The sequence below is a fragment of the Odocoileus virginianus genome, chromosome 3 (assembly GCF_023699985.2).
Source record: "Odocoileus virginianus isolate 20LAN1187 ecotype Illinois chromosome 3, Ovbor_1.2, whole genome shotgun sequence".
In the NCBI taxonomy this organism is placed as follows: domain Eukaryota; kingdom Metazoa; phylum Chordata; class Mammalia; order Artiodactyla; family Cervidae; genus Odocoileus; species Odocoileus virginianus.
Window position 1 is genome coordinate 39,356,626 of NC_069676.1, and position 27,366 is coordinate 39,383,991.

General features: G+C 43.3%; 1 protein-coding gene across 1 annotated transcript; it reads right to left on the bottom strand.

Annotated features, from left to right (window-relative positions):
* Positions 1-6,747: 6,747 nt before the first annotated feature.
* Positions 6,748-17,109, bottom strand: LYPD8 (LY6/PLAUR domain containing 8). Its single transcript, XM_070459136.1, has 6 exons — positions 17,034-17,109; positions 14,288-14,396; positions 13,788-13,922; positions 11,896-12,057; positions 10,436-10,558; positions 6,748-7,454 (listed from the first exon to the last, which is right to left on the bottom strand). The coding sequence occupies exons 2-6, from the start codon at positions 14,352-14,354 to the stop codon at positions 7,219-7,221; spliced, it is 723 nt and encodes a 240-aa protein (XP_070315237.1). The 5' UTR covers positions 14,355-14,396; positions 17,034-17,109; the 3' UTR covers positions 6,748-7,218.
* Between the last annotated feature and the right edge of the window lie 10,257 nt (positions 17,110-27,366).

Genomic DNA, 27,366 nt, shown 5'->3' on the forward strand with positions numbered 1-27,366 from the left:
AGGTCTTCTGCATTGCAGGCATATTCTTTACCATCTGAGCCACCAGGGAAGCCAACAGTCTGCAGACCTCCGGCTAAATTTTCCTATGAAAACTCTTCCCCCAAAATCATTGGGGAGCTCAGGTTTTCTGAGTACAAGCCACCCATTCTTCTTGCCTGGCCCTTGCAGTAAATCTTTCTCTACTCCAAACTGTGATGCTTTAGTTTCTTTGATCTCACTGTACATCAGGCACATGAACTTGAGTTCAACAACAAAACAATAAGAGAAAAAAGGACTCTTCCGATGCCAGATCCCAAGATTAAAACTGTTTTAAAGTTTGTAGAATTTGACTTCCATATGGAAAGCTTGGGCTTCCCTGGCGGCTCAGACAGAAAAGCATCTGCCTGCATGCAGGAGACCTGGGTTCAGTCCCTGGGTGGGGAAAGTCCCCTGGAGAAAGGAATGGCAACCCACTGCAGTGTTCTTGACTGGAGAATCCCATGGACAGAGGAGCCTGGCAGGCTATAGTCCATGGAGTTGCAAAGAGTCGGACATGACTGAGCGACTAACACACACTCTCCGTATAAGTTAAATGAGCAGGGTGACAACTTTTAGGTTGTCTTTTTTTTTCAGTCAACAGATGCTATTTTAAGTCTACAAGGAAGAGAATCTCACACCCTCCTTCTGTCTTCCCAGCCCAGAAAGTGAGTGTCGGGGAGGAGGGCAGGGTGGAAGGGCTTGAAACCTGGTGGAAACAGTGCCCTGACCTCCTCCTTCCGTGGGGAAGAGTTGTTGCCGAGAAGAGCTGGCCCCCCAGAACCTATGTTGCCCATAGCCTTGTGTCTAGGTGGTGTCAAATAGCACCTCAGTTCAGTCCAGTAGAGTAAGTGCCCTTCTTACGAGTGAGTTCCATTCTGAGAGCACATTTGTAAGTCCAGTTTGTTCGTTAAGTCCAACAAACTTAGACTAGGTACCCAACTAACACAACTGGCTATATAGTACTCTACTGTAAAAGGTTTTATAATGTTTTCACACAAATAATAAATGAAAAACAAACACAAAAAAAATAAAGAAAATGTTTTTAATTGTGAAATGAAATATTTCCTGCATAATGGTGAGCAAAATTATGTCACAGCTATCTACGATTTTGGCCCTCCAAATGTGAATGTGGGAAAGGGAACACACTGCCTGGGATCCAGCAGTTGCCGACACCCTCCACAGTGAATCCTGAAAAGCTGGGGGAATACAAGAAGCAGCCATCTGCCTCACCTGCCACCCCTTACAGTGAACGAGGAATTAAGGATATAAACAGTCAGGAAACAGGATTTGGCCCCCAGATAGCTGTGGAGCACATGAAAGGAATAAATCCAGTGAGCCCAAAGGCTGACGTCTTAGCATACATAGGAGAATGCTAAATGCCTTAACTTAATATCTGAGTTTCCTTACTTACATCTTTGATGTTTAGACTGTCTGCCCACCCCGCTGCTTTGTTGCAAACTTGTGTATAACCTGACTCCCACTTCCACCTCCTCAGAACTATTGAGATGCCGTCTCCCAGCATTTCCAACAAATGAAATAACTCTATTTACAGATTGTGACTAATATTTTTTAGTCAGCATAATCTTACAGTACAGTACCTTGAAAAATACAGTAGTACAGTAAAACAGGTGGCATACAGGGGCTAGCATCAAGTAAACAGACAAGAAGAGTTACTGACTGGAGGAAGGAGAGGAGGAGGGAAATGAGAGAGGCGAAGGACTGTGAGCAATAGGAGATGAAAGGCAATCTTCAATTTCACTCATGCCTGATATTGATGGCACAGGTTCTGGTTCCTACTGAATTCAATTCTATCTACTCTCTTGAAAAAATGATCCAGTGATGTCTAGTTAGTAGCTCTTTGTCTTTTCATAGATGAGACATAACACTGGATTGCATACTGACCAGCTGCTGCAATCATTTTGTACCTTCCTACTTTCAGGTCCTGGACCTCAAAAACTAACGGCGCCTCCTCAAACAGAGAGAATCCCCTTGCCATTTCCTGCATCGTTAATCTCTTGGATTCTTCAGTGTAGGGAAAGAGCAAATTAGCCAAGATGATGCGGTCAGTCTCTCTCACCCCACAGCCTCTTGCTCTTGCCCCACGTTTTGTAAATAATGATTACGTAACAGCTGAGATCATTCATAGCACTGCTCACGTGTGGCAGGAGGTACTTGCTTAGACAGGGGCTACTTTTGTTATATAAGCTCCACTGGAAAAGTCCTGGGGGCTGTGTGTGGTGTATGAGCTTCACTATGAAAGTCCTGGCTGCTGCTTCACTGGGGCTACAATGACGCGGCATCATGATTACGTTTTATGAGGTTATGTTATGGCTGCCATGCCAGCCAGGAGAGAATAAATGTGTCTGCAGCTCCTACGGCTCCTCCATCTTCTTCCAGCCTCTTAGCTTGTGCCTTGCCTACCCTGGGTTCAGCAAACAGTGTGAACAGCAAGACTACTGGCGTCACGATCAGAATCAGCGATACATTCAGTTACTTCTTCCTCCTGTCTCTCTTCATGCTTTCTCTGGGCCTCCAATTCCATCAGCTCTTCATTGATAAGCTCCTCATGCTGGACAGCAAGGAGTTCAGTGAAGTCATTCTATAGCAGATCTAGCTTCAAATAAAGATACTATACTACTGTACTCTGTACAGTACACAAAAGCACAGCCACTTGTGGAGGATCCACGCGTGTGACAAAGTCTGCCAGACACATGAACTAACTTATGTGACCGGACACACAAGTGCACATTCACATCTTTGAAAGTTTACAACTTGGAGATTCATATGTAGAGGACTTAATTTATGAGCAGAAGAGCTGCCTGACTCTTCCAGGGTGGTGCAGCGAAGATGCAGGTAGAAGCCTGGGGCCAGAGTCAGGTGGACTTCAAGGAGACTGGGGGACCTTGAGGATATAGGGGGAGAGGGCTTCTATATCTTGCCTGGAGGAGTGGTTACATGGGCACATTTGTCAAAACTCATTAGTCAACACATTTACACTTTACTGTTTGTAAATCCTACAATCCCGGACGAGGATATGGCAACCCAATGCTGTATGCTTGCTGGAAAATTCCCATGGGCAGAGGAGCCTGGCAGGTTATAGTCATACATAACTGAGCATTACACACACAAATCCTACAATATATGAATAAAGATAATTCTAAATAAAATAACCTGGGCAAATTTGCAAATTGTAAAGAGCAAATTGTAGAAACCACTGATTTTTAAATCAGTGATTCATGATTTGTCCAACTGTACAATGTAAATACAGAATTCTGTGGAGATCCTCAGACATAGGGCTTATCCCAGAGCTCTGGCAGGGACTAAGGAGGAATTGGCAGCAAAGGGCTTTATCTAGGTGGGGAGTCCTAAACCCAGCCCAGAGGACAGGAATCCAGAGCTAACTATGAATAGCCAAGGAAAGGAATGTAGACATTGAACAGGAGTGGTGCTTTGCCCTCTTCCCTACTCTTGGTGAGGAGGCAAGTGGCAGCAGTGCAAATAGAAGTGCATGGAATTGTATCAATTACTCTCAGTTATGCAACATAAAAGAGTGCTTGCCCTGGGCAGGTCCCTACTACTTCTCTGTTTAAACTCCCTCCCTGAAATATCATATGACATCCCTATATGTGGAATCTAAAAAGAAATGATGCAAATGAACTTACTATAAAAATGAACTTACTAGAAAAAAAGAGAGAGACTCACAGACAAGAGAAAACACAGTTGCCAGGGGGAAGGATGGAGGGAAGGGATAGTTAGGGAGTTGGGGATAGACATGTAACACACTGCTCTATTTAAAATAGATAACCAATGGAGACCTACTGTCTAACATATGGAACTCTGCTCATTGTTGTGTGGCCGCCTGGATGGGAGGGGAGTTTGGGAGGGAGCATGGATACATGTATTTATATGGCTGAGGCCCTTTGCTGCTCGCCTGAAACTATCACAACATTGTTAATCAGCTGTACTCCAATCCAAAGTAAAATGTTTAAAAAGTAAATAAATTCGCTCCCTGCACTGTCTTCCTGTTGTCTTTCTACCTGCACCCTACAGTCTGAGAGAGCTTCCTAGTGTGAAAACCCAGCCCTCTTCCTGCTTCTGTACTTACCTCGGCCATGGCCCTCTTCAGCCCTCCATCTAAAGCCTGAGTCCCTCCACCACGTGGAACCTCCCAGAATCTAGCCCTGCTCACTCTCCAGCTGCCTTCCCAAACCTCAGCACCCGGATTCCCATCCCTGTGTGACTCTTTGCTGTTCCCCTAAAGTACTGCTTCTTCCTCGCACCAAGCCTGAGTGGGGAATTTCCAGGAGGTTCTAAGAGCATGTCAGCTCTGGTGGTGCCCCTGGCAGCTGGAGTCAGCAGCCACATGAAGATGAAGATGTAAGCAAGCTGTGCTGTGGCCTGCGCAATCATGGTGCCAGTAACTATGGAGCTCTAGGGAGGAAACGAAAAGGGAGAGGGGGTCCTGAGACACTATAACCTCAGTGAGGTCAGCATGGTCTGAAGGAAGTGGGCCAGGGCTGTGCCTTCCACATCACTCTTTCTGGCAGTCCTCTCTCTCCCTAGAGCATGGAGGGAGCTACTTTCAAACGGGAGTCATTTGCTGATGCCTAGTATTTGCTTCTTGCCAGGGAGCTACGCTGGCAGCTCTTACGATCCCACTCATCAGGCATAGTGATAACACTATCCCTTTAGTACAAGTGGGAAACTGAGGCCTGGAGAGACGACATATGTTGCCCAAGTTTCTAGGCTGGAATTTGAAGCTATGCTTCTGACTCTTGAGGCCATGCCAGGCTCTTCTGTTCATGGAATTTTCCATGTAAGAATACTGGAGTGGGTTGCCTTGCCCTCCCCAGGGGATCTTCCCAACCTAGGCATCAGAGCTGCATCTCCTGTGTCTCCTGCATTGCAGGTGGATTCTTTACCTCGGAGCCACTGGGGAACCCCACTACCAAGCCATACTGGCTCTAAACCTGGTACCTTGATCCTGCAAGCTGTATTTGAATAAACTACTTCCTCGCAAGCCACGTAATTGAGGCCTGACCCCTGGGGCAGGCTGCATAATCCTCTAGACTCTCTTCTTGTCAATAAGCTGGATGCAGAACACTTAACCAAGATCCCAAGAATCCCAGGGAATGGGAGAACCAAACTGTAGGATAGAAAAAGTCTGGCCTCTTCCTCACTCTTAGAGGGGAGCTGCCCAGTCAGGAACATCTATATGGGTTTAAATAACTTAGAAATGAACTTTTCTTGTATTAAACCCCTAAGTTTTTTGGTTTTGTTTTGTTTTTGTTTTTTACTGATATCCATTTGTTACAACAGCACAATTTTGCAATTAGTTATTAATTGCAAAGAGAAAAAACAGTAACTTTATGTTGGAGAAACCTGGCTGATATCACCTTAAAAAACCAATCAAGATTAGCATCACCAGTTGATACAATGTCAACATCATGTATGGAGAAGGAAATGGCAACCCACTCCAGTATTCTTGCCTGGAGAATCCCATGGACAGGGGATCCTGGTGGGCTGCTGTCTATGGGGTTGCACAGAGTCGGGCATGACTAAAGAGACTTAGCAGCAGCAGCAGCAACATCATGTAACTTCTGGGACTTCCTTGGTGGTACAATGGCTAAGATTCCATGCTCCCGGTGCAGGGGGCACTGAGTTTGATCCCTGGTCAGGGAACTAGATCCCACATGCTGCAACTGAGAGTTCATATGCCACAACTAAAGAATCCACATGTCACAACTAGATTGAAGATTGTATGTGTTGCAATTAAGACCCAGTGCAACCAAATAAATAATGTTTTTAACTATGTAGCTCCTGATAAGATTCACTGGAGTTCCATACCCATGTCCCATTTCATGAAAGGCTATGAGACATACCATTTCTGTGGGATACTTGCCAAAAAACATAGCTTCAATCTTATCATGAGAAAACTTCAAACAATCTCAAATTTCTAAAAAAAACAAGTGGTCAGTGAAATAGACTCCAAAACTGTCACAGAGTATGGGAGACTGAGGAGACATAAACAACTAAATGCAAAGAATTGGATCCTGTACCAGACAAAGGACATTAGTGAAAAGTGGCAAAAGTCAGATGAGGTCTATTAGCTAACAGCATTGTTTCAATGCTAATTTCCTGATTTCAGTAATTGTACTGTGGTTATCTAAGATGTAAACATAAGAGGAATGTGGGTGAGGGGGTACTAGAACTCTGAACTGTTTTTGAAACACTTTGAGAAATCTAAAATTACTTCAAAATAAAAAAAAAAAAAAACAAAATTAATAAGTAAACAAGAATGAATGTGGTGATGAGCTACCACTAGACGGCCCTTCTGGTGGATTTGGTCTTAATCATCATTGGCAATCCTGGACAATAAAGACCCACACTGGGTTATACCTTTAAAAATTTTTATTACAGAAAACCCCATTCTTCCAAGTCCAGCTCAAAGCGCGCCCCCCCCTCAGTTTTTTTTTGTTTGTTTTTTTTTTTACTAAATCTGGGCTTCTGTACATATTGGATCAAACGGTTTTCTTGCTCCTTGGGTATCTGCTACGGAGTCGAGGACTCTGCCATTGATTGTAGGTTCTCCAAGAGGAGGGGCTGGGACTCTGTAGCCATGTTCCATTCTGTGACACCTGGTCAGCAAGGTACTGACAGCATTATGCCCCTGCCTGGGAGGCTAGGAGGGGGAATCTGCCAGGCTTCAGCAACGCCTGTGCACCCACTTTGGGTCTCGTGGTGACAGGGCTCTAAACAATGTCACTGTGATCTCTGACTACAGCCAATACAACTGTGGGCATCAACACAGGGCATTATGGCTGGGACACTCCCTGAGTGTGAGAATGGGAAGAGTGGCAAGTCAGTCCCCAGAAGTGCGGGATTGCAGACAAAAGATGCCAGCACAGCAGAAAGGTCTGCGTCTCAGAAGCAAACTGGGCAGGGGTCAGCGAGGTCCTGGGAGAACACACACAGAGGTACAAGGATTTCAAAGGCAAGAGCTGGGAAGTGATGGTGGACAGTGGCCTGAAGGAAGCCCAGCCCAGAACATATCAGGACAGATTTTATCAGCGAGTGAACCAATGCTTTAATAATAAAGAATAATGTGGCTATCACAGGACATTGCCTGGATGGCTGTGACTGCTACTGCTACTCACTGAGCATTTAAACAGGGGCGCGGAATGTTTGAAGGTGCAGATCTCAGAGCAGCAGGCTTAGCAGGAGGATGCTGGCAAGGGCCAAGGGTGTGAAGGAGGCTTGAGCAACAGTGTCAGAGGTGGTCGGGGCAGGGGAAGTGGATCCTGGTGTGCTGGATTTGGCTCCACACTCAAACTTTCGGAAAGTGATTCCTCTGAACGTCTGATTTGCAACACCCAGGAACTCACAGGTGGAGTTGCTGACATTGGAGCAACCTTTCAGCACGAGTGTTGTCGTCTCTGTGAATGCAAATGAGACAGTAAGGGCTTTACAGTCCCTTCACCCTCCCTCCCCAAGTGACCTGCAAGAGCTGAAACAGGTCTGTTCCTGCAACGGGAGCTTGGAAAAAGGAGCCCAAGAACAATGACTGAAGGGTAATGGCAGAGTGACCACGGAGGTGAGGGTCTAGAGCCCCTCCCTGACCCAGTCCCAGAGGAAACTGAGGCTCCTGGAGGTGGATGTGAGCCTGAGCTCACAGGTCAGGGCCAGAGCTGGGCCTGGGACTCAAATCTTCAGTGTTTTCCTGAGTCGCTGGCAAGGGGTGAAATGCAGGAACAGGTTCAGACCCTCCATAAATCCTCTGTTCTCAATCCAAGAAGAAGTCAGCACTTCAGACTGCTCCTGGCCTCCACTCCTCTAGGCTCTGCTTTCCATCCCCATTCCTCTCTGGACCTGAATTCTCTCTACCTGAGTTTTCCTTGAGAAGAGGAGAAACAGTCAGAGGGGATATGAAGAGACTACCACGTCTTTACTCCTAATTCATGTTGTGATGTGTTGAACTCTATTTTAAGGTGAGGTCCTAGGAAAAGACCAAGGGAATTTGCAAAGAAGATGTGATTGTGATTGCAGCTACCATTTATTGAGTACCGACTATGTGCCAGTATTGCTTTATAGTAGTGCATGTGTATTATTCAGTTGTTAAGTCTTTTCTGACTCTTTGTGATTGCTTTGAAGGCTGCAAGCCAAATTGTCCTGAAGGACAGGCAGTTCACAGAGGAGGAAGGGGCTGGAGGAGATGACTGGCTATTTGTTAGAGGCAGGGCTACAATTTGAGTTCAAGGCTGACTCCATCCTTGCTCTGAGAAGGAAGGAGAAACTTCCAAATACCAGTAAAGAAAGAAATTCATTGTTGTTTTAGAGTAAATATCAGTGTTGAAGGTTGAATTAGAGTGTGTGAGGAAGATATGTTGCTTGGCACACATCTACAGTATTTTTTTAAGTGACCTTGGGCAAAAACAAAAACAAAATCCTACATTTATGATGACTTTGATCTGTCTGGCTTTCAGATTGAGTCAAGGCCTGGGACTTTGCAGACACCTTGCAATAAGGTAAGCAGAAACAGCAAGTCTTTCTTATGCCATTGCTGCCCTCAGGCAAAGCTTTAGAATTAGACATCAGAGCTGTGTAGACCCTTAAATGCATACTATTGCCTGACATAAATCACTCTGAAAAAGCTACAAACTATATGATTTCAACCATATAAATTCTGATAAAGGCAAAACTATAGAAAGTGTAAAGAAAAATCAGAGGTTTCCAGGGGTTAGGGTTAGATAGAGCACAGAGGATTTTCAGGTCAGTGACACTACTATGCATGATACTATGACAGTAGATACATGCCATCATACATTTGTCAAAACCCATATAATATACAGCACAAACAGTGAACCCTAATGGACTCTGAATGATAGCAATGTGTCAGTATAGGTTCATGGATGATAACAATGTACCTTTTTGGTGGGTGATGTTGATAGTGGGAAAAGCTATATATGTGTATGGGGAAACAATTATAAAAAATATATATCTTCCTCTCAATTTTCCTGTGAATCTAAAACTTCTCTAAAAAATAAAGTCTATTTTTTTTTAAGTAAAAAGAAGTTCAGGAGAAGCATGAAGTTTGGCCCCACTAAGAAATCTGCAATTACAATTAAGCATCAAATTCCAAAACCATAACTGCCATTTAACAAAAGTTGAAATCAAATTGTACTTGGATATTGATGCTCTTTAAACTCTTATTATTGTAAGGCATACTGTGGCAGAGACTGACTGACTGTTCATTTTAGCTTTATGCCTCTTCCTTTCCTGCTGTGTCACCACTGGATTAAATTTCCACCTTCCAGGGCAGTCTGAGTTCCAGACAACAGAATGTGGAAGGGAGTGAGGCACTCGCTTCTAGGCATTGCCTGTAGTAACCTTCCTGCCTTCCTCCACTCCCCCTCTTACCCCACCTGCTGGTGAGATGCAAAGAATACAGAAGAGAGCTGCCAAGTCCTGAGTAGGGTCTGGAGCCTCAAGAAGAAAGGAAGGGCCCTGGACTCTGCAATGAACTGCTCCATGAGCAAGAAATAAGCTATGTTGCATTGAGCCATAAGACATGGAAATTGCCCTTAAACAGTAATTAACTAACACTAATAGTGTTATATTGGTAATATTAGCATTAGTAATTGGCTAATAGTAATAGTTAATAAATGTATTATTATTTAAATAATCATGCATAACATTTGTCTGAATATTTAAAGAGTAATATTATTAGTTTTATATTTTATGATGGTTCATTTGTATCTCATAACAGTTAGTATCAAATTACTTCTGTACAAAATAACAGTTGGTTGGATTTTTTGAGAGAAATCATCATTATTGTTCATTTTCAAATATCGACTGACTTTTTTAAGTAGGAAACACTGTATTGATTTACACTATGACCAAGGGGAATAGATCATACCTAAGGTGTAAAATAACTTTTTTATTTCAATGTTGTTTTTGCTCTTTTTCCAATTGGTTGGGTATTAAAGTCCAATTTGAGTCTCCCTTCTAGGCAACTCTAGTCGTCAAACGCCAACACCTCTCAATGACGGGTAGAGAAGGGAAGTTACATATAAAAAGTAATAAAAGTCAAACCCACCCACACCTACAGAACACCTCAACCTAGTAAAGAAATAAATGCCAGGAGTGACGTGATGCCCTTAAATGAGCCTGGCTTGATTACACATCATAAAGAGAATAGAATTCAAAAGATGGACAGCCCAAGAGGAATGACACTGGACCTAGGACGCAAAAATAGCAAGCACTCAAGGCTACGTTAACAGCCTCACTATTTCAAAGGTACCCTGACCTTATTTCCTCATCCTATCTCCACCAGGCCTTTTTTTGTGAATCCAGAATTTATGATCCAAGGTGTAACATGTGTTTTAAACTCAAGACCCATAAAAAGGAATTCACATACCATTTATAAATTCTGCGATTATACTGACACATCTTTCTCCATGACATTTCCGGGTTTCATTACAGGAAGTTTCATTATTTCCATAACATGCAGGGCACTCTACGTTGCCGGACTGTGTAGGAACTGGGTAGAGTAAGAATCATTAACTCAGAACAGTGTTATCACAAAGATCATGGTATTTCCTAGAGTGGAAGGGGAAATGCAGACAAAGATGCTAGCCAGAGAGACCTCTCAGGGTCTCTGCATGCTCAGGAATCTCCGATCCTGCCATAAAAATACCAGTTATCCTACTCCCATGTCCCACCAAAATATTTGCAGCACTTAACCTCACAGATCTGCCCTTACAGACCATCTACTCTTCAAGAACTGTGGTCGATAAGTGTGTTGGGATGAGAAGGGAAAGGTAAGATTTTGAGCTAAAACTAACATTAGCCAGCTATTCTGGATTTAGCCAACAGATGTGTGACTATTACTAAATCTTGCTCTGAACAACTGAAATCAAGTAATTATTTATCATTATGACTTTGATTTTTTTAAAAATTATATGAAATTAGCCTCCAACTAATAAAAATAAATAGAAAAAAAATTATATGAGACCCAGCTCTGCTATAAATGAACTGTGCTTTATGACTATGGCCACATTTTCTCCTCTTCAAAACAAAGGCTTTGATCTAAGCCAACAGTTTTCAAATGACGGTCCAGGAACTCCTGGGGATCCCTGAGATCCTTCCAGGGAATCTACTAGGTCAAAATTATTTTCATGGTGATACTAAGATGTTCTTTGCTTCTTTGTCTTTCTTTCATGAAAATACAATAGAGTTTTCCAGTGGCAACATGACATGTAAGATTGTAACAGAATAAATGAACAAGCAAATCTGAGAACCAGCTGTATTCTATGAAACCAGAGATTAAAGTGCTTTGAAAAAACATGGAGCAATGACATTCTTTCCACTAAATATATTTTGTTTTGGAAAATAATTATTTCTATTCTAATAACATAAAAATGTTATTAATGTTAACATGTAGTGGGTTTTATTATTTTTTAGTACCTAACAAATATTTTAAAAATTTCTTAGCCTTATTTTTAATACAGTAAATATTGATAGATATAGTCCACAGAAACAGAAGTTATTTGGGGTCCCTCAGTAATTTTTAAGACTTAGCATCTGGAAAGATGGTGTGAGGCCACAAAATTTGAAAGCTACTAATGAGCATCTACTGCCTTCCCACACAGGTTGAAGAGCTGTGATTTCTGTCTTTACTGAGAAACAGAAAGCATAATAGTAGAGCTGGTTTTCTTGATTTGTTTCTCAAGTAATTGTTGTATATCAGCTGTTAATGTTACCCAAATAGGCATTGAAGTGCCTAGACTTAAAGTGTCCACCTAAGATTGACAATCACAAGTGGTGAGAGAAGGGATGGATCTAGGAGGACAGAGGGAAGATGTGGCCAGCACCCACCAGTGGTATCGCCGGTTTGATTGCATGCTTCTCCTAGGCAACACTGGCTTTCAAAGTAGAAGATTTCTTTTTGAGATACCAAGACCGTGAAAGGCTGGACCGTGGTCTCACTGCAGTTCTCTGCAGAGCAGGCATGATCCTCATACCATATGGAGTCTTCTCCTACACAAAGGCAAACACAGACTATCAGTCCTGGGAACAAAGCGTTCAGGGAGCAACTGCTTTAGGCAAGGACAGAAAATATACTCTCGGCTCAATGCAATTTAGGGGACACAGAAGAGAATTTCCTGCAAAAAGAAAACTCCTTCCCCAAAAAGTAGATCTGGCTTCAGCAGGAGATTTTGCAGCTTAAATTCCAGGTGAAAGGCTGAAGTGGATGTTTACACTGACACCCCCAGAGCCCACTGGTCAGTCTTAACATCTCTAAGTATAGCCAAGCAGATGTGATAAGTCTATGCACAACATGATATTGAACCTGAAACCAGTAAAGCTTATAGACCAAAGCTATGCAATATGGTGGTCATTTATAAAGCTCTATGTGGTCATTTACAAATCACTTCCTCATATTTCAAGAGATCAATTACTGAATGTATATATAAGACAGCATTGATATACACATCAATATCATGAAAAAATTTCTACTGAAAAAGCATGAGTGCCGTTTATAAGAAACATCAGGAAGAGGGGAACAAGTGAAATAACATCACAAAGAAGCAATCAAGCAAAGCCAGAATATGAGACAGCTACAGGACAAATGCCCCTATTTCTCCAACAATTCAGTGGAATTGAGCAAAAAAAGAGATCTTACTAAACAAACTAGGCACGATAGACCTAACAGCAAAATGTAATTTTGTTTGGGTCCAAATTCCAATGCATCAATTATATCTCAATATCTTTGAAACATGTTGAACATTTTTAAGGTCACCTTAATTTTAAAATTTGAAATTAGCTAATTTCTTAGGTGTGATCATTGTATGGTAGTTATGTAAAAAGCGGGGGAGAGTTCTTATCAGAGATGAATAATGAAGTGTTTATAGGGGAAATAACATGTTATCTAGATTTGCTTTAAAATCCTATGGGGAGTAAATTAGGAGTTAAGGATTAAAATATACATGTCACTATATATAAAATAAATAACCAACAAGGACCTACTGAATAGCACAGGGAACCATACTCAATAACTTGTAATAACCTATAATGGAAAAGAATCCATTTTCCTAAAATGGAAAAGAATTTGTGTGTGTGTGTGTGTGTGTGTGTGTAAGACTCACTTTGCTGTACACCTGAAACTAACACAATATTGCAAATCAACTATATTTCAATAAAAATTTAAAGAATAAAAATGATATGGGAAAAAAATAGCAAAATTAATTGTTGACACAGGACCCCAGTTCACTATACTCCTCTTCCTGCTTTTGTGTATGTTTGAAATGCTCATAATAAAAAGTTAAAAATAAATCAAAATGCTCTGAAAAGGTTGTAACAATCATACCAGCAAAACACCCTGGAAGGAAGTCTGAGTGAAAGTATGTTGAATCTAAAACAGGAAGGAACACTGAGAGGAAGGAAAGGGGAGCGGAAAATGGACAAATGAAAGCACCTAGAGGAAGTTGACTGCTTTATAATTTAGCTAGGGGCTGTCCCTGCTTCTCGTGTTCGTTAGCACGGGCCTACAGTGAGGTTTCAGCCAGAGGAGGCAATTCCAAGGAGCCACAGAGGCTTGGCTGCCTGCTTGGCTCTACCACTTGCGTGCTGCTTCTCCTGGGAGGTGCCTTCATGACGCCCTCTCTCTGTGCACAGCCCAGCCTTAGCCTTCCTTTTCCTGGCCAGCCTCTCCGGCATCTGCCCTGTGCAAGTCCCAGAAACGAGAATGATCACCCCCTGAGGCTCACCTTGAGAAAAGTTGGTTGAGAAACTTGTACAGCTGACGTTAGCATTTGAGGGACACACCGTGGCATTTTCTGCATCACAGTCATCTTTCAATGAATTACACTGTACACAGTGCAGTGTATTCTGATCCTGGGATCCTGGGGAAACAAAATGTTTGGCATCGTCAACATTCAGGAGACATTAACAGAGTTTGCTTTGGACAAAGCACCACACTTACCTCAGGTTAAAAGAATAGCCAAGATAGCATCCCTTCCCTCTGGGGTCCCCCAAACTTTAAGCTGTGAGATGTCTACCATTCTCCAGTTGGAAGACCCAAACTTGACCCACAGCTCAGAGTGGTATCACAGCGGGCAGTGTGCAAGAAGGGGCCTCACAGTCTTCACTGCCCACATCTTGACAAGAGGTCACTTGAGGGGATTCCAGAGCACCAAGACTGACAAGACTCTGGTGAGGTGGAAAATGAGCTCTTCATTCCAAAAGGGAGCAATGTGGCTTCCCTCACCTACAGCTGCAACCGTGAGCACGACGATGATACCAGCGAAGAGGAAGCCCTTCATGGTGCTGGACATACGCCTCCTGAGGACGAGAACTGCGGCTGCAAAGCCTCAAGCCTGAAGAGAGAGGCACAAAGAGGACAGTCTGGGAATTCAGAAGATTGCCAGGGCGTGATATCCCCTAGGGTTGCGATCACGCTTCAACAAACCTAGCCCAACCTTGTGACAGAAGGAATCACCATCGTCAGCTGGAAGCACAGAGCCGTGATACAGATTCAACCCTGCCTTTATACTCACAAGAATCTGAGTTTTCCCTTTGCCTACAAAGGTATCTATACACCCAGGTACGAAAGCCCAGGGCATTTCCTACAGAGCCACTACAGACACAAAATGGACGGGCAGATGATTGCCAGCCCCACTGAGAATGGGGGTCAAAGAAGAAAGCTGGGCTCTCCTCTCCCAGAGCATAGTGTCCATCCTCTAATTGGAATCTTGCCACATTTCCATAATGCCCTTAGGGGCTCTGTCTCTGCCATCACCATTCCAATAAGCAGACACCTATTGAGCACTTAACTCTGTTCTGAACATTTATGTGCACTGATTCATGTAATTCCTCTACCTCTGTAGGCAGGTACTATTATTAGTATCACCTTCACTTCAAAGGGGGAAATTAAGCCCCAGAGAAGTTAGGTAAGCACTCAAAGTCAAGGTCACACTCCTGAGAGGGATAAAAGCTGGATTTGGTCCAGATCCCTAATCCTCACTCCACACTGCCTCCAACAGACATGACTCCCAAAGCCCCAGACCCAAAGGTCCCAGCACACCTCTGACTGGTCTGTCATCAATCTCTCTGCACCTGTAAGTTGTCTAATAGCTAAGGTCTAGCTGTATTTATTAAGATCCTGAGAGTTGGGGATTAGAAAATGTAAACTACTATATATAGGATGGATAAACAAGTTCCTACTATATAGCACAAGGGACTATATTCAATATCTTGTGATAATCCATAATGTAAAAAAATATTTTTTAAAAAAGAATGCCTATATGTATAAAACTGAGTCACTTTGCTATACCGCAGATTAGCACAACATTGTATATCAGCTATACTTCAAATTAAACAAATAAATATCCTGAATCAGAGCTCCTGAAATTTCAATTTGCCCATGCATCAAAGCAGCACGAAAGGGAAATGTCTGGCTCTGCACTGAGTCCTTCTTTATCATGAGCTCATTTATCCTGTGAACAGTAGGCAGGAGCCACATGTGGCCACTTACATTTGGATTCATTGAAGGAATAAAAAGGAAACATATTATTTCTCAGACCAGCCACGTTCCAGTGCTCAGTGGCCACCTGTGGCTGGTGGCTGCTGTATTGGCCAGTGCAGGTATGAAACAAGTCCCAGGGCCCAGTGCTGCTATAAAGATTTTTGCCTACTCCCCAGCTGAAAAACCTGCAGAAGGAGGGATAATGAAAATTGCCCAGACTCATTCAGCTTGTGAGACCAAAAGTGGGACACATTCAGTGTCCTTCCATGTCCAAAACGGAGCTGTATGATGATGATGATGCTGCTGCTAAGTCACTTCAGTCGTGTCCGACTCTGTGTGACCCCATCCCTGGGATTCTCCAGGCAAGAACACTGGAGTGGTTTGCCATTTCCTTCTCCAATGCATGAAAGTGAAAAGTGAAAGTGAAGTCGCTCAGTCATGTCCGACTCTTCGCAACCCCATGGACTGCAGCCTACCAGGCTCCTCCGTCCATGGGATTTTCCAGGCAAGAGTACACTGCCACTTATTAAAGAGCAGGAAACCTTCTATTGGGCATTGCAACCCACCGCCTGCATCCCACTTCACCAACCACACATGCACCCCCTGCCAACATACACACATACACGCACAACAATATGAGCATCTAGGTAGCTTATTAGGGGCTAGTGAAAAGAAAGAGAAACTAGTCACAATCAGGGAAGACAGATGGCCCATCAATTATCTAATGGCCCCAACATTTAGAGATCCAAAGAGAAAAATAAAGGTTTGGTTTGGCGGTTGTGGCAGATGTTCTATGCATTGTACCCTACATCCTCCCATGCCCAGTCACTGCTCCAGGCACAGAACCCCAATGCAGAGAGAGGTTTAGGGGTTGGGCTTCCCAGGAAGGGCATCTCAAGCCTTGTGGCTATAAAGGAATAGAAGATAGGACAAAAAAATGAGAAAGAGGCCACAGAAGCCACATCAATTAAATGCACAAATCACCTCAGCCCTGTGGTTCAGACCTGATGACTAGCCTCATTTTCAGAGGGACATAATGGAGGCCCAGAGGGGTCAGGACTCTGCCCAGAAACACACAGCAGAGAGACAGAGACTGAAGATGGTGGGACCGAGGGGCCCTCGAGCTGGGGGCCAGAGCAGAGGGCCCCACAGGGAAAATGAGAGCAAGCGCATCTGTACACCCCTTTGCAAAGTCCTTCCCCTCATTGTATTGTTGGACATTCTCAGCAGTCTGAGAGGGTCCTGTCACAATCACTCTCATGTTACACAGAGGAGCATGAGCTCACAAAAACTGTGAGAAGGACACAGCATCGCGAACACACAGAGCAAAGTCCAGTACCTCTCGACTCCAGCCTTCCCCTCCCGGGCACTGCTGAAGGAGCGAGAACCAAGAGAATGCCCTGGACCCCAGACACTCTGAATGCCTTTCCCCTGTTCTCAGCTGCTCCCAGGGTGGGCCCCGCTTCAAAGCTCAGCCCCAGTCCTTTACCTTCTCTGTCTGGCCCAGAGACTGCCCTGCAGAAGATGGATCCCAGCAGAAGGCTAGAGAAGGTGTGTGAGGGGCCTTATATAGCAGGTGGTTGCACAATCAGAAAAAACACAGGGAGGGGCTTCAGAGCCAGACTGGGCCCCGCCCAACTGTAGAGTCATACGCAGCTTAACCCTTGTAAGTTGTGATGCTGGTCAAGTCTCTGAAGCCTCCAGGAATTGGGAAAAACTTTGGTCAGGGCCTGCCTTTGGCAAAAGACACAAAGGAGCCAGATATGTCCCTGGCATTGTCTCATGTGGGCTGCCACCCACCAGATGGATTCCATGACCAGTTGATGGATCACAAGTATCACCTTATCGTGACCTTGTAAAGCAGTCACCTTGATTAGCCCATCTACAGATGAGGAAACCAAGGTACATAAGAGAAATGTAACAGAGCTTCCCTGGTGGCTCAGTGGTAAAGAATCCGCCTGCCAGTGCAGGAGACAGGTTTGATCCACGGTCCGGGAAGATCCCACATACCTCAGAGCAGCTAAGCCTGGGAACCGAAACTACTGAAGCCAATGTGCCCGGAGCCTGTGCTCTGCAAAGCCACCTCAATGAGAAGCCCGGGCACCACAACTAGAGTGGCCCTTTCTTGCTGCCACTAGAGAAAAAGTCCACACAGCAATGAAGACCCAGCACAGCCAAAAATAAATAAATGATTTTTTTTTTTTAAAGAGAGAGAAACATAACAGATTCTCCCAAGATTACACAGCTGGGAAAGAGTCAAAAAAAACTCAGAATCAGGTCACATGGGGGTTGTGCAGCTCAGGGAAGAGGCTCAGGTCTCCTTGGGCAAGTGTCTGAACTTCACTAATTCTTAGGGTCCTCCAGCCAAGATGAGGATAAACTCACTGTACAATCTCACAGGGTAGAGGGGCCAGGAGCCCCTGCTTGCAGAATACCCTATGCCCCTCAGTGGGGAGTGAGCCCCTGCTGCTGCCGCCCCCCACACCCTAGGCCTTTCATCTGACCGCACGGTCTGGGCAGCCTCTGTTGGTGACAGCAGAGATGGGCCAGGCTCCTCCCAGCACCTTCCCATTGTGGTGTGTGTGCTTCTGGCTTAGGGTGTGGATCTGAGCTCCCTTCCCTCTTGCTGTTCCTGCCCCTTCAGACACTTACACGCTCACACACAGACACACCACACACACAGAGGTTTCAGGTAGGCATCTCACCAACACTTCCCAGCTGGCAGTTAAATATTAAGAATTCTCTACTCTTGAATATACTCCTTGTCCATCTGCTGCCCACCCTGTCCAGACTGTGGCTGGTCTCCTTCTTTCCTTAAATTCATGCATTTAATCAACAAATGGGGCATCCCATGCCCACTCTAGGGACTCGGGAGGTATTTGGGCAAAGAAGGACTTTGCCTTCTGTAGGAGTATAATCTAGAGGGAGGGACACGACACAAATAAAGTAATAAATAAGCAAATTACAGGGTAGATTAGGATATGGTGACTGCACTGGCAAAAAAAAAGAGTAAAGGTGAGGGATCAACCGTGCTGGAGAGTGGGCACATGATTCAGTTTTAAATAGAGAGGCATTGGTCTCATGGAGAAGGCAAAATCTGAGTTATTTCTATATGCAGATCTTCTGGCCATCTCCTGTTTTCTCCTTTCTTACCCTCTGCCATCAGTCTGATCACAACAGCATTTTCCTAAACAAAGGTAGCTCCCTCCTTAATAGAATCCGACTCAGTGCTAATTCCAGCCTCGTGGCAGGGCCCAGTGGGAGAATGTGGCAGGGCCCAGTGGGAGAGGTGAGAGCAGGAGCAGCCAATGGGATGTGGGTGGGAGAGGGTCTGAGGACGGAAGAGTTGAAGAGCCCCATATGCTGCCTTTGAAATAATAGCCCAGGCGGGGAGGTGGCCAGGGGTGGGGGTCGGGGGAAGGGGAGAGTAGTGGAGGTGGGGGGGGCGGTGGGAGAGAGGCCAGAGGACAGGTTGTGCACCAGGATCAAGCTGAGGACACACAGGAAAACCAACCTGAACAATGTTAATTCTTCTCAGAAGGCACTAGACACCCAGGAATGTCTGAGTCTGAATCTAGACTTTGCTCCTCATGTCCCCTAAATTACTCACTAACCTGGCTTGCTGGGCCCAAGTTCTCCATCCGTAAAAGAGGAACACCATACCCGGAAGAAACACCTACTGATTATTTCCTCCTGGAATTCTTTTTTTAAATATTTATTTATTTATTTATTTTTGTCTGCATCAGGTCTTAATTGTGGCACAGCTCTCTAGCTGTGGCCCAACATGTGGGATCTCAGCTCCCTGACCAGGGATCGAACCCACATCTTCTGCATTGGAAGGCAGATTCTTACCCACTGGCCCACCAGGGAAGTCCCTCTCCCTGGGATTCTTATCCTGTTCCACTGTGTTTTTTGCCAGTGTCATCTAACTGTAATGCCATGAAGGCATTTGATCATGTGTGACGCAGCAGCAACCTCTGAAGTGGGCTGTGTAAAACCATTCATGGCAGCCCTGGGTCTGCCCCTCCCAAGGCCCTGGGCAAGATAAGTATCATATCCCCTAGAAAGATGAAGAGACTGAATCACAGAGAGGACTTGCCTCCAGGACTTCAGGCACCAGGGCCAGCAACCTTTCTATTCCAACACAGCCTGTGTGGGCTCTGCCCATTCCCAGCCTCTGCCCATGGGGCTGAAAACATCAACCCAGCTCTCCCATCTCCCTGTTCCAGGGTCACGTCTCTGTCATCACTGTGGGGCTATCAGGATCCAAGTGCCAGGATCGCTCCAAGGTTTTATAAGAAATCACCCCCATAAAACAAGCCCTCCTGACTGACCAAGAAATCCAGGGACCCAAGAGAAACAGGGTATCAATACAGAGCCCAACTTTTACTCTTAAACTAAAGACAGTGGGCATACCCCCAACCACCATAGTTCCATTATCCCCTTAGAACAGGACAAGGCTGTGTCCTCATGATCACTCCATGAGACAAACTGGGACTCACTTGGATCCTGGAGAGTCATCCTGGGGCATGAACCTGTAACCCCTGTGGGAAATGGGCTTCTCCCATTTCTCTCAATTTCTCCCATTTCCCTTGATCACTAGCAGAAGGAATGATCAAAGCTTGGAGGTAAGTTCTTTGAGGAGACCACTCAGTTTGGGAATAAACTTGCAGAGGGGGCCGGGATCGGAACAGGATGGCCAGAGCAGGAACTCCAACCAGTGTCAGCTGAGAACTAGGAAAAGGGTCCCCTGCTTCATCCGTTCTCTGTCTGGGTTTGCTTCAGGGAGCTTTCATTGACTGGCTTGTTCCTCCAGCCTGGAAATGTGAGAACAGGCTAAAAATAATGAAATTACTATCCCTAACTGCAGGCACCATGCAGGAGAAATGTGTGAGCCCTGAGAGATAAGCCTCCCAAATAGTCCATACTCTGAGTAAAATGGTGATGCTCTGAGTCTTGAGTTCTCCTTTTGTCAAATGGGAAAAGCATTATTATTCACCTCTGAAGAGCTGTCCAGAAAACAATTCCTCCCAATATAGACACTGCTCCTAGAGTCTGCACTAGCGACACCACAGCCTAGGGGGACACACCAGGTCACACAGGGCAGGAGCTAAAGTAGGACCCGACCTCAGAGCACACTTCTGCCACCTACCAGTTGAACTTGAACAATTAGTTACATGTTCTCTAAGTCTGTTTCCTCGCCTGAGAGAAAGGGACATCCATAATATCTAACCTTTCATAAAGATTAAGAGGAAACACTCTTTAGGTGAGGCACACAGTGTTATAAATTTAGCTCAAAGAAATTTCGCTATGATACATACCATCAGTTCAGTCACTAGCAGTTTTCCTGGGCTTCCTTTGTGTCATGCAACATCTCTAGGACCAAATAATTAATCATTCCAGGACATCTTCAATATGACAATTTCTTAAAAAAAAAAAAAAAAAAAAAAAAAACAGGCTCTAAATATATTTGAAGAATTATTGCATCCAACGTTATAAAAACAGGTTGTCTGCCTGATCTATAATGTGAACCTCCACTGGGTTGGGGACAAAGGACAAAAAACAGCAGACAGGCTTTCTCTGCATCTACTGAGATAATCATATGGTTTTTATCTTTCAATTTGTTAATGTGGTGTACAAACTAGTACAGCCACTATGGAGAACAGTGTGGAGATTCCTTAAAAAACTGGAAAGAGAACTGCCATATGAGCCAGCAATCCCACTGCTGGGCATACACACTGAGGAAACCAGATCTGAAAGAGACACATGTACCCCAATGTTCATCGCAGCACTGTTTATAATAGACAGGACATGGAAGCAACCTAGATGCCCATCAGCAGACGAATGGATAAGAAAGCTATGGTACATATACACAATGGAATATTACTCATTAAAAAGAATACATTTGAATCAGTTCTAATGAGATGGATGAAACTGGCGCCCATTATACAGAATGAAGTAAGCCAGAAAAATAAACACCAATACAGTATACTAACGCATATATATGAAATTTTAAAAGATGGTAACAATAACCCTATATGCAGGACAGAAAAAGAGACACAGATGTATAGAACAGACTTTTGGACTCTGTGGGAGAAGGCGAGGGTGGGATGATCTGAGAGAATAGCATTGAAACATGTATATTATCAAGGGTGAAACAGATCACCAGCCCTGGTTGGATGCATGAGACAAGTGCTCAGGGCTGGTGCACTGGGAAGACCCAGAGGGATGGGATGGGGAGGGAGGTGGGAGGGGGGATCGGGATGGAGAACACATGTAAATCCATGACTGATTTGTGTCAATGTATGGCAAAAAAACCACTACAATATTGTAAAGTAATTAGCCTCCAACTCATAAAAATAAGTGAAAAAAAAAAACAGCAGACAGGCCTGGTTTGACACCTGTCTGTGCCAGTTATCAGCTGTGTAAACTTGGTTAATATTCTTGTTGTCTCCATTAAAACAAAGGGACATAAATTTTCTTGAAGGCTCACTCACATAGTGGCTGCTGACACACAAAGAATAACAGCTGCCTTCTCCTCATCTTTTTTCTGACCATTGAACTTAAATGTCCTCATTTATTCCATAAATATGTGTTTGGGCATTTATTCTGTGCCAAACCCTGGATAGTGGATTTACAAAGTTAATGAGACAGATGAGTTCCTTGTCATCCCAAAGACTTTAAGCTAATAACAACAACTACAAACAAACAAGAAAACATCTTTTAAGTAAACAGACAAAGATAATTGCAAACTGAAGATTTGTGATGGAAACAAAATGGTAACTGAGTTAGGAAAGAATAGGGTTGGGGTTTGAAGGCATCTCAAAGAGGTAAGAAGGAAACAGTCAAGGAAAGAGAGTAGTCAGATGGTTCCAGAACAGAACAAAAAACATGAGCAAAAAAAAGGTTTCTTAGTCAAGAGCATGCCTCGCCAAAGGAACTGAGCAAAACGGCACACCAGTGTACTGAAGAATCCCAAGGTTATATCCACACCTTACTGAGATCATTTCAACATTTTATGTTGGTTCTTCAACCAAACAGCTTAGATGAAGTGCAAAGAGCATCAGGCTTTATTGACAGAAAATGAGAGTTCAAAACCTAGTTTTGTAATTTACTAACTGGGTGTTAACTTTTATCCATGAGTCACAATTTCCTTATCTAAAATGGTAAAATTAGTAATACTTACCTGAGAGAAAATGAATAATAACTACCTTCATCCATGACGTAGAATGGGAAATAATTAATTCATCACTGGTTTTATCATTCCTAATGAACATGGTAGGTGATATCCCTTACAGATCATGCCAAGGTTATTGTGTTCATTTGGAGCAAAATCAAGTTGATAGGGAGACTCTGTTGTTGTTGCTATTCTACTTCTTCTTGAGTCACTAAGTTGTATCTGACTCTTTGCAACCCCATGGACTGCAGTACACCAGGCTTCCCTTTCCTTCACTTTCTCCTAGAGTTTGCTCAAATTCATGCCCACAGGACTGAATTACATTGCCTTCAGAAGAATATTAAGACTCAATTTTGCTTTCTAGGCAATGAGTTAGGTAACCTGCAAGTGTTCCCACTGTTGAGGAGTCTGAACTGGCCCCAGGTAAGTCCCTCCTCTAACCCATTGTTCATTCTTCCCCATCTCAGAACCAGCAGCTCCAGGCAGAGGACAGTTTCCATTAGCAGCCGGCCAGAGCCAAAGGTGATAGCAATGGTGAGATTGCAGAAGGGAGCAAGGATTGGGATTCTGTGTCCCTTGGGATGCAGTGGAGTTGAGTTTCCCTGGGAAGAAGGGAGAACAGAGACAATTCTTGAAGGTTCATAGAAAACAGAAGGAGGAAAATTGAGGACGAGTGAAAAGAGACCCAGAAGAAAGAAGAATCATCCAGGACAATCCTTTCCACCTTCTGCCTCCTCTGTGAGACCCAAGACAGAAGTGCGTTGATTCGGGCTCCTTCTAGATATATCGGTCTATTACATTCACCAACCTGTTGCTGAATGTAACTCTACCAGCGGGAAACACTGCCTGCTCTCCTTTGGAGAGGTATTGACATCCACTTCCTCATCACTCTGATAACAGATGACAGTGCTATTTTTCTTTGTTACTTTTCAACATAAAATCTAGGAAACCTATAGCAGCTCCAAATATTGCTTGGGAATCCATGCAGCAGACACTTCACTCTTTTATTCAGTCTGTCCTAAACCCAGAAGCTAGAATGGAGAAGAGCTCAGAAGGACGGGCAGGACTAAAGGAATTAAAAACAAGTACATGGGCAGCTGAAGATAAACAACCCACAAAGCTATTTCTTGCATCTTACTTCCAAGCCTCTGTCTATTTGCTTACTGGTACAGGGACAAATTTCCAAGCCTCTGTGACTCATACAAATGACATGCTCCTCTAGGGAATATCATGCTGTTTCAGAAAAAGAAATGAGTTATTAAAAGGTGGAACAGTAAAAGCCCCATATCGATGTTGGTGGCAATAAGGAAGTATGGACTACAGGGCTGGTTTCTATTTCTGGCTTTCATAGGTTGTGTGATTTTGGCCAAAGTCCTTCTCCTGTTTGTACCCTAGGAAAGACACTGGGGTACAAATGGGGGAAGTCTAGAATTCAGTCTAGTTTCGAGTGTATATTGTTTCTTGAAATGGAGATTCAGATAAGAGATTTGTAGACATGTAATTCAAGGCTGTTTTTAAAATTTCTGGTTGCTTTCTCCCAACCACCAAAACAGTTTTTGAAAAATCCTTTTTGACTCAAAATTGAAGATTTTCCATTACAGACCAGCCAGAGGTTTGTTTGCCCTTTTTTGAGCACCAACGGGAAATATTCATAACATTGAAATCAACCTATGATGCATTACATGATATAAAATAAATTTAATATGTCTATGAAAATGCTTTGCAGCCTAAACTGTAGTGCTTACACAGAAGCACTGTCAATATTACTAAACTGCTACAAAAGGAGGAACTTGTCAACACCATTTTGGCTCAAGTCACAGTGATTCAACAGAGAGAGTGACAGCCCTGATTAAGGCAACTGATTCAAGCATTCACACAAAACTGGGGATGAAGTGCTATATAAATCATTAAGATTTTATGGAAATAAGCACATACACTCCTCTCCCATGGACTGTTGAGACTCCAGCATTTCTAAATAAAATGACGTATAACATTCATTTGAACACTATCTGGAATTCTGCCAGAGCAGATGATTAATTTGAATTGAGGCCCTTTCAGCTTCTTTGCCATTGGCAAAAACATCAAAGAAGGCATCCAAAGCCCCCCCTGTGCCACAAGGTTGTGGGATCTTTGGTGGCAGCCTCAAGCAGAAAGTACCCAGTGGTCTGAAGGAAACAAAATACATCATTATCATCTGATATTCCAAGTCAGCCTCCAGAAAATAAGCACTTGCTTTCACCTCTCTTACAGTAATCAGAGTCTGATCCAACCTGGAGCAATTCTTATCCTCACGGGAATGGAGGGAGAATGGATGAGTATGGTCAGTAAAGGACCAAAAACAACCAGGAATAATAGGGAGAAATGGCATTTTAACAAAGTCGTCAGTCCCTCACTAGGAAGCCCACTTTGGTGGGAGACACTTCTAATTCACACAAATCTTTTTTTTTTTCTTTTAACTTGATTGTGTCAGGTCTTAGTTGCGGCATCCGAGGATCTTTTGTTGCAGCACACAGATTCTAGTTGTGGTGTGCAGGCTCAGTAGTTGTAGCATGGCGGCTCCAGAGTGAGGCCAAAGTACTCGCGGTGTGTGGGCTTAGCTGCTCCATGGCATGTGGGATCTTAGTTCCCTGACCGGGGTTGAACCCACATCTCTTGCATTGCAAGGTGGATTCCTTTTTTGTTCCTCTGTCTTCCTTTTACTTTTTTAAACTAATTCATTTATTTCAACTGGGGGATAATTAGTTTACAATACTGTGATTTTTGCCGTAGAGCAATGTGAATCAGCCATAGGTATACATGTGTCCCCCCCCCCATCCTGGGCCCCCCTCCCACCACCCTCCCTACCCCATCCCTCTAGGTTGTCCCAGAGCACCAGCTTTGGGTGCCCTGGTTCACGAATCAAATTCGCACTGGTCATCTATTTACATGTGGTAATGTGTATGTGTCAATGCTATTCTCTCAAATCATCCCACCCTCACCTTCTCCCACTGAGTCCAAAAGTCTGTTTTTACGTCTGTGTCTCCTTTGCTGCCCTGCATGTAGGACTGTGAGTACCATCTTGTTAAATTCCATATATATATATATATATATATATATATATATATGTTAATATACTGTATTGGAGTTTCTCTTATTGACTTACTTTACTCTCTGTAGTAGGCTCCAGGTCCACCCACCTCATTAGAACTGACTCAAATCCATTCCTTTTTATAGCTGAGTAATATTCTATTGTGTATATGTACACAACTTCCTTATCCATTCATCTGTGGCTGGACATCTAGGTTGCGTCCGTGTCCCAGCTATTGTAAATAGTGTTTCAGTGAACATTGGGGTACATGTGTCTCTTTCAATTCTGGTTTCCTCAGGATATATGCCCAGCAGTGGGTCAAAAATGTTTTTTTCCACGATGTCAAAATGCATATAAATGTTATCTGTAGCAAAAAAAAAAAAAATGCTTCTTAAATTACATGAAAAATACTCTGAAAACTTAAAATTTTAAACACAATTTCAAAAAATATATGAAGCAAAAACTGACAAAATAGAGAAATAATGATTTCACAATAATAACCCAAAACTCCAATACCCCACTTTCAATAATGGATAGAAAAACTAGACAGAAGGTCAATAAGGAAGCAAAAGACTCAACAATGCTGGAAACCAACTAGACATCTATTGAACACTCCACCTCACGACAACAGAATATACATTCTGCTTAAGTGCATGCAGAACATTCTCCAAGACAGAGCATGTGCCAGGCCACATAATAAACCTCAATACATTTTAAATGCTAAAAATAATATAGGGTGTGTTCTCCAACAACAATGGATGAATTTAAAAATCAATAACAAAGAAATTTGGAACACTCATAGATGTGTGGAATTTAATATACTTCTAAACAGCTGTGGATTTCCTCATATGTCAACTTAGCTAGGCCATGGCACCAGAATTTCACTAAATATTATTCTATATATTTCTGTGAAAGTATATTTTAGATGAAGTTAACATGTAAATCATCAGAATTTGAGTAAAGCAGATTACCCTCCACAAAGTGGATTTTAATTGAGTTAATTGAGGGCCTTAACAGAAAAAGACTGATCCCTAAAGAAGAGAAAATTCTACCAACAGCCTTTAGACTTGAGCTGCCAGCATCAAATCTTCCCTGGTCTCAAGACTGCTGGATTACCCAATATTGGATTTACTAGCCTCCACAATTATGTAACCCAATTGTGTAACTGTTTCTCTGACAGAAAGAGAGATAGACCACTATGAACAGTTGTATAACAACAAATTTGTTGAACAAGATAAAATGTATGTGTTCCTAGAAACACACAAACTATCAACATTAATGCAAGAAGATATAGAAAATATGAATAGACCTACAACATGTAATGAGATTGAGTCAGAAGTCAAAAATTTCCAAAAAGAAAAATCAAAGAAAAACCCACTCCCAAGTCCTAGGATTGTTCTATCTGTTGTCTGTTTAATGAAAGATCTGTCTGCTTGAGCTGTAACTAGTCTCTTGTTTCAAGTCCTTGCTACAATGAGACAAGAGCCAAGAAATCCTAACTTCTTGAGCTGTAATTAATCCATAATTCCAAATCTTTGTTACAAGGAGATAAGAACTGAAGAAGAGAAACAAACTGAC

What these genes read in the sequence shown, in the direction of transcription:
- LYPD8 (XM_070459136.1), bottom strand. Translation starts at nt 14,354, where the DNA reads ATGTCCAGCACCATGAAGGGCTTCCTCTTCGCTGGTATCATCGTCGTG. An exon ending in GCTCACGGTTGCAGCTGTAG is followed by an intron (nt 13,923 to 14,287) that starts GTGAGGGAAGCC and finishes TTGTTTCCCCAG; the next exon opens with GATCCCAGGATCAGAATACA. An exon ending in AATCGCAGAATTTATAAATG is followed by an intron (nt 7,455 to 10,435) that starts GTATGTGAATTC and finishes TTGCATTCACAG; the next exon opens with AGACGACAACACTCGTGCTG.